The sequence below is a fragment of the Rhinolophus hipposideros genome (genome assembly GCF_964194185.1).
Source record: "Rhinolophus hipposideros genome assembly, chromosome: 15".
Taxonomy (NCBI): domain Eukaryota; kingdom Metazoa; phylum Chordata; class Mammalia; order Chiroptera; family Rhinolophidae; genus Rhinolophus; species Rhinolophus hipposideros.
Window position 1 is genome coordinate 53,794,750 of NC_138061.1, and position 13,373 is coordinate 53,808,122.

General features: G+C 45.2%; 1 protein-coding gene across 21 annotated transcripts in view; it reads right to left on the reverse strand.

Annotated features, from left to right (window-relative positions):
- The window catches only part of KCNMA1 (potassium calcium-activated channel subfamily M alpha 1), a 709,234-nt gene that overhangs the window by 224,504 nt on the left and 471,357 nt on the right, over positions 1 to 13,373 (reverse strand). For all 21 annotated transcript variants that reach the window (XM_081075057.1, XM_081075054.1, XM_081075040.1 and 18 more), the window contains 3 exons: positions 5,530 to 5,605; positions 3,247 to 3,417; positions 1,483 to 1,574 (listed from right to left, as the gene is read on the reverse strand). In XM_081075057.1, the coding sequence (XP_080931183.1) occupies positions 1,483 to 1,574; positions 3,247 to 3,417; positions 5,530 to 5,605 (339 nt within the window). The remainder of the gene's footprint in view (positions 1 to 1,482; positions 1,575 to 3,246; positions 3,418 to 5,529; positions 5,606 to 13,373) is intronic.

Sequence of the window (13,373 nt, forward strand, 5' to 3'; positions counted from 1 at the left end):
AAAATTAGCCTTTTTTCCCACCTCCTCATTTTCTGAAGGGAGGACTAGCACCTGAGCTCAGGGTACATTGGAATCACCACCAGAGAAAAGGTTCGCTCCATCCAACATGACTGTCAGGAAAGGAGGGGGTGGTGATGGAGGGAAATGAGATGGTACCAGTTTGATTTTCTCTTCAAAAACAAAATACGCAACTCAAGATTTCATTGGAAAATGAATTCAACAACAACACTAAAACCTAGTTCCATGATAGAACTTCCATGACTGGGAAGGGACATGCGTGGTAAAAATATTCTGCATCTACATTCTGGATGAGAGTGATAGGGTGTGCACATGGGTACAAATTCCTCGAGCTGTACATTGTGTACATCTCACACTACGGAAGTTAAAACAGAAACAACTCAAAAACAAACAACAACAAAAAAATCCCAAAAGCCTCAAAAACAAACAAACAAAGCTGAGTGCCCAAGAGCAAGCTTTATAAAGAAAGTAAAAGATGGTTGCTGGCAGCCCCGCCTCCTTACAACATGGGGTGAGGAGGTCCTGCCATTTATGTGACAGTAAAACTTTTGGTTGATAGTGGACCCGCATATTGATATTGATACTAATAAAGTGATCTGAGCACAAATGGAATAGTCCCCAAGTAGAACACATTCATGCATTTGAAGCCAAACAAAAGACTGATCAGAATCGTATGCAATGCCCTGACACACCATAAATGTGATATTTCTTGCCCCAAAGGAATTTCAACTGAGTAATGAGTCTCTTTGAGGACAAGCTCCCTGCCTCCTGGCTAAAGAGAACTGGCTCCCTGGTGGCCACACTGCCTTACAGGAGGTGACGGGACTTTGATCTTGCCTTTGCTAAGACTTCCCTGCTGGTGTATGAGCCCACGTTATTGCTGCACAAAAACCCCCATAGGATGGCACCATCTTAGCCTGAGTGACCAGTGTACTCACTAAGCCAGTCACTGTGAAGAAAGAATGAGCTTGTTTTACATGTTAGAAATGAAAACAGAAAATGTGGGCCCAGGTATATAGGGACCCCTTCCAGGATAAGTCTAGTACGTCTCTTGGAAAGATGGGTGTGGAAGAAAATTGTGAATTGGGAAGAGGCCTAGGTAGTTTGTCCCCCTGTGACAATCTGGTTAACCCCTGACATTACACCCCACACAGCACGTGGCCCTTCCCGCACAGCAGCACTGGGTGCAGTGGGAGACGGGCAGGACTCAGGTGCCACAGGGACTCTTGGAAGCCACTCAACCACATTTCTTCTGATGCACTGACTTACTTTCTGCCTCCATGTTTGTTAAAAGTCCCGCCGAATTTATTCCGATTCAGGATGAGAGCAGCAATTTCGGGCACGTAGCGGGCAAACATTGCCTACATGCATGAAACAAAGAAACAAGAGCCAAAAAAAAAAAAAAATGGCATGCAGAGAGGATTCTACCGCAGCGGAGGCAGCAAAACCTCTTGGCATACTTACTTTCTTCCACTAACCGCACTATAGGAGCCCCCGTATTTCTTGCGGTTTCCTATTAACTCTATGATTTCAGGGACGTAGCTGGCAAACATGGCCTGAGGAGAAGATAGGAGACAGAAGAGAGACTAAAAAGACAGGCCAAAGAAAGGGGGTGACCTTTTCAGAAGGGGGGATACTAAGATCTGAAAACACAAAAGGATCAGAATTGCGAAGGTATATAATAATACGTTGGATTATCAAAAAAAAAAAAAAAAAAGCACAAAAAGGGCAAGCTCCTGAGAATAAACAGGACAAAACAAACATTAGCCAACCAAGACAACTGAAAAAAAAAAAAAATCACAGTCAAGAAAAATACGAAGGAGACAGGAATAAATAAGTTGATATCTAGTTCTTCTTCCTTAAGAGAAATAAATAAAGGGCATGCATGCTGTGGAAATTTCTCTCTCTCTCTCTCTCTCTCTCTCTCTCTCTCTCTCTCTCTCTCTCTCTCTCTCTCACACAAACACACACACACACACACACACACACACTCACACACATACACACTACTGCAAGAGACTTTTCTTTCTAGTTAAAATTCAAAGGAGATTCGATGCCTTTATGAGTGATTAAAAACAATAAACACCAAAAAGAGTTTTGAAAAAATAAAAATTTTCCTTTAAAAAAAAAATCACTAAAAAAAGCACACGAGGTAAACTTAGGAAATCACATGGGAAGAAAGGATAGCGAGGAGAAACACAAATCTGCCATGTTTTGTCCAACAAACATTGTGCTTGTGGCTGGATACGCACATCTTGTTACCTACAGAGACTTCACAGATGCTGTAGCAGCACTGGCGTTAATGTACACACGCACATGTACATTTATATACATTTTTGTAAATGTATATATCATAGGCATACAAAACAGAGAGACGTGTATGCATGATGTAAATGCGTGTGCAGTGTACACATGTGAAGGCTGTGTGTGAAGCAGGAGTTTCATCACTTACGTCATACACAGCAAACATCTAAACTTAAAGTGAGCTACTTTGAAAGACAAAATGCAGCAACTGCCAATTTATGGCCAGACGTCCCCCTTGAAAATGACATCATCACCAACCGTTAGCATCTGCCTAGACCAGGAAAGCAAATAGTGAAACTTTGTGACTTACAGAGGGGGAGGAAAACTATCCCAGGAGTCACACGGAATGGAGTCAGTTGGCTATTTAGAAAATCAACACACAGTTCGTGTGGTGATGTCCACCTGGTCCGAGGCCAGTGGGCTCTCCTTCCTCTGATGTGGGGACCCTACTCTTTAGGGCAAGCCCCAGCCACAGTGTTTGTTGGAAGTTTCGGGAGGACCACGAAGGGGTGGGGGAGCTCTTGAAACCGCAAACTGTCTACAGAGTATCGACAGCATCTCCCAAGGTCAGGTGACAGCGACTGTCCTTGCAGAATATCAGGTGCTGAATTACATTACCAAGGGACAGACGCTGTCACTTAATAAGTGAGCATCACTTTCTAAAAACAGGTTAGCTCCTGGCTAAATGGCTGTCCCTGACAAGGGCAATATGCCTGGGTCTCCGGGAAACAAGTGTGATACACCAAAGAAATATGCAGAAAAGTCACCTTGGAGCTTGCATTTCACTTAGCCTGACTGTAAAACGAAGGCCACCGCGTGCTTCTAATGCAGAAACACGCTATCAAAATACAAACCTTGAAGGAAATGGATAATGGAAAATATTAATGACCATAAAAATCGACATCGTAATAAAGAGGTTTTTACCAGTCCCCCGAGGATGAAGAAGACCATGAAGAGACGCCCCAGCGTGGTTTTTGCATAAACATCCCCATAGCCAACAGTGGACATGGTGACCATGAGTAAATAGACACATTCCCAGTACGTAAGCGCCTGGTTGTTTTGGAAATTTTCCCACGGGTCCCCTGAATTCTCCACCTAAAGCAAGAGGACAGAGAAGAAAAGGAAAATGTTTACTATATTTTTTTACTATACGTAAAACAAACCCGGAACACAAAAGATCCAGCAGATGCTTCCAGAGGTGTAGCCCCCACCCCGAGTACGAGGGGTTTGCTGCCCTGGCTCGTTCTGCATGTGATGGCTGAGCAGGTAACAGAGAAAGTAGAATGGTAGTTACATAATCATGCCTTCTTAGCTGACTGGGTCAGAGAGGGAGAGGAAGAAAAGTAAATACCCCCAGTCCATTTTCCTTCTTATTGCTAAAGATCTGAAGCCAGATGAATTTTAGGGCATTGCTTTGGCCACTCTGTGGCATTCCCTTCAAGGAAAGAGCCAGAGGGCCCTGCTCTGACCTTTCTCCGTGAGTTCTTGCTGGGTCTCAGAAGGCCTAATCCATGTGGTCTCCAAGAAATTCTAGACCTTTCCACAGAGGGCCTCCAGCTGTCATCATTTGACCAAGGAGATGCCTGGTAGGCCTCCCTCCTTCAGATCTTATGCTGGACCCCAAAGAGCATTTCCTAGAGCCTGACTCTGTCTCCCTGATTTACAGAATGTCACCAGTGGCTCTACCCTGCAAACTGCAGGAATTTCTCTGGAAGCACAGAAAGTCAGCTCACGAGAATAATTTGCTGTCACATAACCTTTCAGATGGAGGGCTAGCAAACTTTTTACGTAAAGGGCCAGCTAGTAAATATTTTCAGCTTTGCAGGCCGTACAGTTTCTGATCTCTGTAGGGACAATTCAACTTTATACTTGTAGGTGAAATCAGCCAGAGGCAATACTTAAACTAAGGAGGCATGGTCAGATTTGCAGACCTCTGGCCCCAGGCTGTAGTTTACCCATCTCTGCTTTAAATGTGACAACACTTCCAGGCTTCCCATCATCTTTGATCTGTCAACAAAGCTGTGAGGCAGGCAATAGAGATACTTTAGATACTCTCAGAAGAGAGAGAGAGGTGGGAGCTGGAGCGCCAGGTCTATCCCAGATCGCAGCCCTGTGAAACGCTGGACATCAATGCTGTGGTCTGTCAGCACGACCAGTACGGGGGGCAGGGACCAGGCCTCCAACTCTGCCTCTGCAGAAAGTTTCCTAGGCCTGGCCTCTTTCACACATCAGCACTTGTCCTCACGGTGCCATTTTCATAGAGTTTTCCTGGGGAAGCAGAAGGGACTTCACATAGTAGTAAGGTGAGGTCACTGGCCTACTGAAAACAACTAACCCCTCCGTATCTGTGACTTCGGCATTTAGCAGAGTTGAGGTGATCTAAGGCTTGTTTCAGCCAAGAATCCAATCCCATCAGCATGAAGAGGTGGGGTGGGGAACCATCAGATCTAGTGACTGAACGGGAGCTGGGGCTTGCATCTGGGCTGCGCTCCTTTGAATAACTACATACGTCCACACATGCCAATGAGAGGTAACCAAATGCATTCTCCCCCCGCCCCTTATGCATATAAAGGCTCACCACGGGAGGGGCATCTTTACTCAATGCTTCAGGGTTAAATGAAGCACCCTCCAGGTGTAACAGTTTGTGTTTGTATGAAACACGTTTTCTAGTAATAGTTGTGTCCCCCAAAAGCAAGAAAAGAGACTGCCTTGGGGAGGTGAGAACAGCTTGACTTCATAATATAAGGCTTTCAACGAGTCATTAATATAAAAGAATTAACACTTTTGAGATATAAAATAACTTGACAAGTCATCAGGCAAGAGAATCAAAGGTAGCTTTTTGTAAGGGGGAAGTGGAGAGAAATCGAGAGCTCTGAATTTGTTGTTGAGAAAGAGATGTGGGCCAAACTTCCAACCTTGTCCCCAAGAAGTTTCTGGCGTTTGCTGAGGAAGCACTGCCATCTTGTGGCTTACTGGGGTTACTGCAGACAGAGTGAAAATGTCCCAAAGCCTCCACGAGCTGAAAACGCAGGATCACAGTGAGAAGGAACATTACTCATCATTGGGAACCAGTTTGGGGTAAAAGGGTTGGAAAGCCAGGCAATTGTACAGTTGCTTCTCCTTCTCCAACATTCTTCAGGTCATGAAATGACGGAGAGGGGCTTGCTCCAGGAAAGCCAGAGCTGAATCATCTTCAAGGATACTTACCAAATGGATGAACCCGGCTGCTGTTAGCCATGTGCTGATAAATATGGAGAGCAGATTCACCAGCTTGATGGAATTACTGTGCAAAAGGGACAAAAAGCAAAATCCCAACGTTACAAAAGAAGTCCCTGTTGAGACCGCCTTCCCCAACACAGTGCCCCTTTAGGTGACAGGCAGCCCACCTGTACCTCCAATGTCTTCTCTACTCAGAAGGGAATGCCCCGAAGGTGTTATAAGTAGGCCAGGCCAGAGCCTATAGGAAGATTAGATTGGGGCTACTGAAAGTGGTCCCTAAAGTAACCCCTTCAATACTGTTTAAGGTTGTGTGTGTGTGTGTGTGCGTGTGTGTGTGTGTGTTTTAATTAACTTTTATTTTGAAAATCTGTAAATCTACAGAAAGTTTGAAAGAACAGTGTAATGAACGCTTGTATGCCCTTCACCGAGATCGGCCAATTAACATGTGGTCACATCGTTTGCTTTCCCTCTTTCCTTGTTCTTTTCTTGTTCTATTCTTTTGCTTGTTTGTTTGTTTGGCTGAACCACTTACAAGTATATTGTCGCCATTGCGACACAATCCCCAAAACACATCAGCATTCAACACCTAGGAAGGCCATGGCACATCACATTCATAACACGACTGTCACGCCTAAGAAACTTGTGAATTCAGTAACATCATCTAGTCTGCACTCATTTAAATTTCTCCAGTTACCCCGAAATTATGTTTACTGAGGTTTCATTTCTCACCCTGATCCGTGGACTAACCAGGGTTCGTGCATTGCATTTGGCTATGGTATTGCTTTAATCCAGAGGCCAGGAAGTTTTCTGTAAAGGGACAGCTAGCAAATATTTTAGGCTTGTAACAGTTTCTGTTACAACTACTCATTGCTACCACAGTGGCATAAAACAGTCTTAGACAACATGTAAAGGAATGGGTGTGGCTGTGTGCCTAAAACTTTATTTACAAAACAGGCAGTGGGCTGGATTAGCCTGTGGGCTATCCAGTTTGCCAATCCTGCTTTATTCTCCTTTAATCTACAATCTACCCCCTTTTTTGTTTGTTTTTAATAACATTTCATTTTCTGTGCGCCAGGTCAGCTGTCTTACAGAATGTCCTATATTCTGGGTTTGTCAGATTGCTCCCCCCTGATTAGATCCTGTTTCTGTTCTTCTGTCTGCCTGAATAATGTCACGTCAGGACATCCCAATTCAGTTACACCAGGTCCAGTCACTTGGTCGCAGTGTGAACACCAGCTCTCCCGACAGAAAGGCACCCATTTCCCTGTGGAATTAATTTGCTATCTGTGCAGTGAGACTCCAGACCACATGCGTCTCTGGCTCTCCGACAACCCTACACCTAATCATTTCAGCCTCCACCAGTGTAGTGTGCCTTGAGTGGACCCACTGGAACTCACTAAATGTAAGCTCCCTGACAGCAGGGGCCTTGTCTAGCTGGATTCTAGGAACAGCGAGTCCCTGGCGCATAGTAGGGTCCCTATGAATATGTGCTGCGTGAAGGGGTCTCTTCCTCTGCCATCTTTCCGGGAAACTTCACCCTGCTCACTCCTGAATGCTACTGTCAGCAGCTCACATCCTTTGCTCCCTGTTGACTAAAGTGCTTTATCCAAACTCCCTCCTTCCATCTTCAACAGACTCTGAAGTTCCAGGCTCTCCTATCACTATTCTTCCACATAAGCTCTTGAACCTTCACCACAGCCAAACCTATTTACTATGTCTTTGTTTGTGCCATTACTCAGTTGAAAAGCTCTTCCCATCTCTCTGAATCTTTCCTCTCTTCAAAGCCTGATTCAATCCCCATCGCCCCCGGCTCTGACCTTCAGCCTCATTGGTAAATGATCCCACTGTTTGAAGACATATTTTATAATGTTGTTTTAGATTGCTATTTGACTCTTATGTTCGTAGCTGCATCTTGCAGAAAAAACTCTACTCTCTACCTCTTTCAGTGCCCCCAGAGTGGCCTCACACCATCCACAGGGTGGTTCAGCCCATCATTCTCGATTGGTTGATCTCTGCCTCCTCCTACCACTCTCTCAAGGGGAACCAATGATTCCAACTCCAAGAGTTTAAGATCATAGTAATAGTAATCGCTAATACTTTTATCACACGCACCGCCATGCTAAGAGCTCACGTAGCTTAACTCCTCTAGTCTTCGTAACGACTCTATGAGGTCATCCAGAGGTTAAGAAAAGGACCCAGGTTCATACAGCACGCAGCAGAGTTGAAATCTGAACCCAGGCAGTTTGGCCCCAGAGCCTGTCCTCTTGGCCACTACACTGGAGAACAGCAGTCACAGGCTGGAGTCCATCAGAAAGTCTTCCTTGATTGCTGAAGCAAAGCTGTGCGCCCACCCCGCCACACACGCACCCTGTGCACAGGATATGAGACAGGTCAGAGCGTCCTGCCCATGGAGAAGAGAGCCTATCTGGACATACTGATTTAACCTCCTGAACTGCCACGGAAAAGAATGGAAAGGAAAAATGCTGTGACTGCGTCTCTGCAGGGCCACCACCTGGAAGAACACGGGAGGGGGCTGTGGTGGGTGGGGTGGCCGGGCTTGAAGGAGGGGCCGTGCAGCGAAAGCCAGGGTCAACGGTTCCAGGACAGGCATGATGACAGATTCCAGCTTTCTTCCCCACCCACCAATCTTTATCCTTTTATGTAACTAAGCAGAGGAACCCATGGTCTTTTCCAGAGTTGGTTCTGACAGTTCAGGGAAAGAATACGCAGATATTTTCAATTTTGTGGGTGAGATGGATCTTTTGAAATGTGTGCAACAACTTCCTTCGGGTTAAAAACCAGACTAGAAAAATAACAAAGATGCCCATTCTGCCTTTCGTGGCCATTTCTAGAGTTGCCAGAGTAGAATAATGGCCTATGATCATTGCCAATATTTACTGAGCACTTATTATGTGCTAGCCACTGTGTTCAGTTCTTCGCTTTCTTCAGATTTTAACCCTTTACGTTTGACACCGGCATTATCATTTTCCCCACTAACCAAATGAGAAGGCTGACGCTTAGTGAGCTTAAGCAGCTTGCCTGAGGAAACGCGGTTGGGAAATGGTGGGGTCAGTTTTCAACTCTAGGACTGTCTGGCCCAAAGCTTGCTGACCTAAATAATTTGGAGAGGCAGTACAGAGAAGCCTGCATGGACTTCTGTTTCTACGACTCTTTGGTTTGCCCTACATCTCTTCCTCCTGTGGACAGGTGGTGTGGCAATCAAAGGCCCCATCTGAGGGACCTGAGCCAGGATGGCCAACGGAGGAACTCCTAGCTCTAAAAATCTATGAGGTAGGGCCTATCAGAGGCATTTCTCAAAAACTGCATAGAAAACAGAGAATTTTTCTTCTTCTGAGATTTGGGTCTAAAAATAAGACTGGAGCTCTACAGGACCATCTGCCTTGCAGAAAGCCTGTCTGAGCACGAAACCCAAAAGAGATAGAAAGAAAGGCAGAATCCTGATGAGAGAATCTGACCCCCTACATCAGACATGCCTCATTTCTTGGACCCCCAGTCAGACCAAGGCTGGATCGAAGTGGACTCTGTCACTTGCAATTAAAAGCCATCCACCTACAATAGAAGGGGTTGATATCCAAAATGCTCTCAGAAAACCCAGAACTGTTCAAGTCTATAAAGAAGGTCTGGGACTGTCTCCATCTGAGGAAACAGGGTGATTCTGTACCACTCACTATCGTACTAACCAGTGCGGTCAGTTTCGTGGCTCTGGCAGTTCTGCTGTGAATCTCGCATAGCTCTGCCAAATCCTGGCCTTCAGCCCTTTTTCCAGACACTACCATGGATCCTGCTACCTCCACTTCACCTCTAGGTCGTTTCTATAGCTGTGAATGGAGATTCCCCCACGGGCCAAAATCATGTTGAAAATCCATCTAAGCTTCTCCTTAGAGCGGAGAGATACTGTAACGCTTGCCTTTCTCTTCCCTACGGCTGTCGGCCATCCTCAGAGGCCTCCTCACTGGCCTTCCAGTCTCCTCTCTCTGGAAGAACAGCCCCTCCTCGACCAGGGAGTGGAAGAGTAGAAATAAGGCAAACAGATCGGGCCCTACAATGACCCCCATCAGGTGAAGCAACCAGATCGATGGATAGGTGAGCTGGACTATTGCAGCTGCGTCCTCACCACCCCCTCCTCCCAACCGGTCTCTCAATGGGAAGCCAGAACCCAGCAGAAGCCCCCCTGCCCCAGCCCCGTGCGCTCTCTGTGGTGCGCTCTCACAGTGAAGAGTGAGAAACAGACCGGGAACGGCGAGCCATCACAGGGAAGCGTGTTCATTTGCTCACAGGATAATTAAGTACCCAGTTAGTTCACTTACAACCTCCCAGATCCCCAGGGCCTGAACAAAGCAGTGTCCTACCAATAACCACGTGGGGCCCTCTTGAGATATTAAAAGTATTAGAGTCTCTGAGCCTCCTGGTGCCTCGGAAAAACGACCTAAGTACGGTGTTTATTAATCTCTAAATGATTGTCACAGTGATATTAATAGCGCTTAAGGGAGCTCTTGCTGTGCGTAGAACATTTAATCATTGTTGCTGAAAGAGCCCATATTCAGCACTGAAATCTGATTATTTTTACGGCATCAGCATCATTACAGATCCACAGTCTTAGGAATTTGCTTTCCAAATTAAACTCTATGACCAGGCAATCATCTAAAAGCACTGTGCAAAAGACGCAAGATGAACGCTTGGTGCAGTTTCTCCATACTCTGATATTCGAACCACGCCAGGTTGCACAGGACTCCTTGGAAGGAGGGCGGGGGAAGGGGGAGGGAAGGGCAGAGGAGAGGTAGCAGAGACAGGGTTGTGTGCTCTGCATGGCAAAGGAGGTCACTGGAGATACTCACAGACTTCATGGCCATTCCCAGGGGTCTGAACCAAACACGAAGTGCCCAACAGTTAGAGTGATTGCAACTATTCAGATACTAGCCCACTTCCCATACCTTGAGGGAGGGATGGATTAGGATCTTCTCATGAGAACCTAACTCATCTAAAGAAAAATCGCTGGTTTTCCGTTGTCATTTCTGAATCCCCATCTCATGAGTTCTTACTAGCCATTAAAAATTCACACCAGTGGGTACAGTGATTCATCCAAGGGTAGCACGGAGATCTTTCTGTTCTTGTAGATCAGAGACCTTTTCCAGGACTCTGTAGGTACTGGGAGAAAGAGCGTCTGTCTCCACAGATACTCTTTCTGGAGATACTGGATACTGACAGTTACTGGAGAATGACAGTTTGTTCCTTCCTGGGATTACAGCTGTAAACCCAGAGCTGTTGGAGACCATCTTTGTCCTCAGTATATTTAATAAGATGTCTTTTGGTTAACAATGAAAATGTCACCTCCCTTCCACAAAAAAACCACAAATTTGTTCCTGCTCTGCCTGTCCACTGTCTACCTCTCTCTGGCTGAGAGTACAGACAGCCAGGTGCCAATGGCCTTATTTTGTTTCACTGTTACCTTTGCTGGACAGATGTGAAATACTCACCCCTGAAAGTTATCTGTACTCTGCCACACTGAGACGAATGGTCTGAAGCTTGAAACACGGAGTAAAGCAAAATCAAGTTCTGTCAGTTTTGTCCCTTAAATACTCTAGATTCCTTCCCCTCGGCTCCATCGGACTTGCACTGCTAAAGGCCATTCCCTAACATCCCTGCCTAGACAACTGCTCCCAGACTAGTCTCGTGCTCTGTGGTCTTTGATGCTTCAAACCCTTGTTCTACACAATTGGTGGAATGGTGCACCTTTCTGCAATGGAAATCTGATCACGTTCTTCTCTTACTTAAGACCCTTCCACAACTCTCAGAGTCAAATCCATGACATTTAAGAACCTTCATGATTTGGCTACTACCGGCAAGGCCCTTTGCAGTCTACACAGCAAGTACTCTTTTTTAAGAATTTAACGTTGGAGCCATTTCTGAGGCCATATATGTATTACAGTGATTTTAGTTCCCCAAATGTCATGCTTTTCTATATTGTTGAGATATTTACAATGAGTATACTGTACTTTAGTAATCAGAGGAAACAGGAGGGCAGTTTTCTTTTTTTTCTTTTTATTTTTTTTACTATTATGTATTTTAAGTGTGTTTCTCCAGGACCCATCAGCTCCAAGTCAAGTAGTTGTAGTGGAGGGCGCAGCTCACAGTGGCCCATGTGGGGATTGGATTGAACGGGCAACCTTGTTAAGAGCGCCACGCTCTAACCAACTAAACTAACCGACCACCCCCAGTTGTCATTTTAAATTACTAGGCAACCCATGTTGTGTGTGTGTGTGTGTGTGTGTGTGTGTGTGTGTGTGTGTGTGTGTCTTCTAGCCTTAACCATTTCCTTAAATGCAATAGGCTAGGTCTCCTTTCTGGCCCTACCCTGTACATACTGTCCTGTGGGAAGTTAATATAAATGCACTGCGATGCACTTTCCTAATCTGTTAATCCCTATATGAGAATTACAGGGTGGTGGAGTTCTTCCAGTGAGTGTGTGAATGCTGAATAAGATCACTTGTTTGTTATGTTAACGATTTAATGGGATATTTTTAAATATTAACAAGTTGCCCTTCTGCCATACTTTCTACTACCTGTTGTCTTTCCTTCACTCTTTATAGTCAGCTTTTTGTCTGCACTGGTCTTGGCTGTGGAGAAAGTGGTAGGGAGGGCCAATGAGAGCACATAACCACCCTTAAAACAAAGACTTTTTTTTACTTTGAGCACACGATTAAGGCCTTGAAATTCTGGCTGTCATTTGCAAGAGCAAGGCCCAGGAGAGAGAAGTGTTTTCCTGACCTTGCAGCCATGAGATGACCACAGAGTCAAGTCAAGGTGGGCTGACTTGAACGGCCCAGCTGACCCAGAGAATCATTAGAAATTTTTAAAAAGTGACCGTCACCTTGAGCCACTGAGTTTCAGGGGCACTTGTCAGTAAACAACAAATAACAGATACGAGACTTCTTTTTTTAATAGATATTTTCTCCATAAAGTCTATACCACTATTGACAAATCAATCATGATACTTATATAGCTTTTTTATTTATTTTAAATATAACCTTTAAAATTACATTGTATAACTAACTGTGTGTTGTTGATTCATAGGATACGATTAGTATTTGTACACTGCAACTTGCTAAATCTATCATGTCTAACACTTTGTCTTTAGTTTCTCTTGGGTTTTCTCTGTAGGACACCATTCTGTACAAAAGGATCCATGTTGCAATCATCAATGTGTACTAATGACAGGATGACAACCTGTAAACAGAGCTGCTTCCTTTGCTCTGACTATAGAACCAGTGTCTGCTCGCCTGTGAGTCAGCCTGCCAGTTTGCAGGGCAACTGAGAAACTGCCGAAAGTTCAGACAACGACATAGTCTCCCTGTGTCCCCTTCAATATGGCACTTTCAGGACACAAAGGATTTTAAGCACTATTGTTGGCTGGCAGTTTGGGGAATGGCCTTGATGCTATCCCATAACTGTGATTTGCCTCTTTCATCTATGTTTTTCTCTGTCATCCTGTTCACTCTGGTTTCCTTTTGCTGCCCTCTTAATCCTCTCTCTCTGTCTCTCCCTCTCTCTCTCTCTCTCTCTGTCTCTCTCTCTCTCTCTCCCTGCCCCTATCCCCACCAATGCTTCTTTCTGTACTGCTTCTTCCAGCTCTTGGCCAAGCAAGGCACCCAAAGAACAGAAAATGAAACCGCAATTTCAAATCATTATTTCAAATCATGTTTGTAATGTCCCCATCGCTCCCTGATAACACAGATGGGTGGGGATTGGCCACAAGAGAAAACCAGACAAAATCTCCCTAAAGATTACAGGGCTGTACCCACACTTCTGGAAGG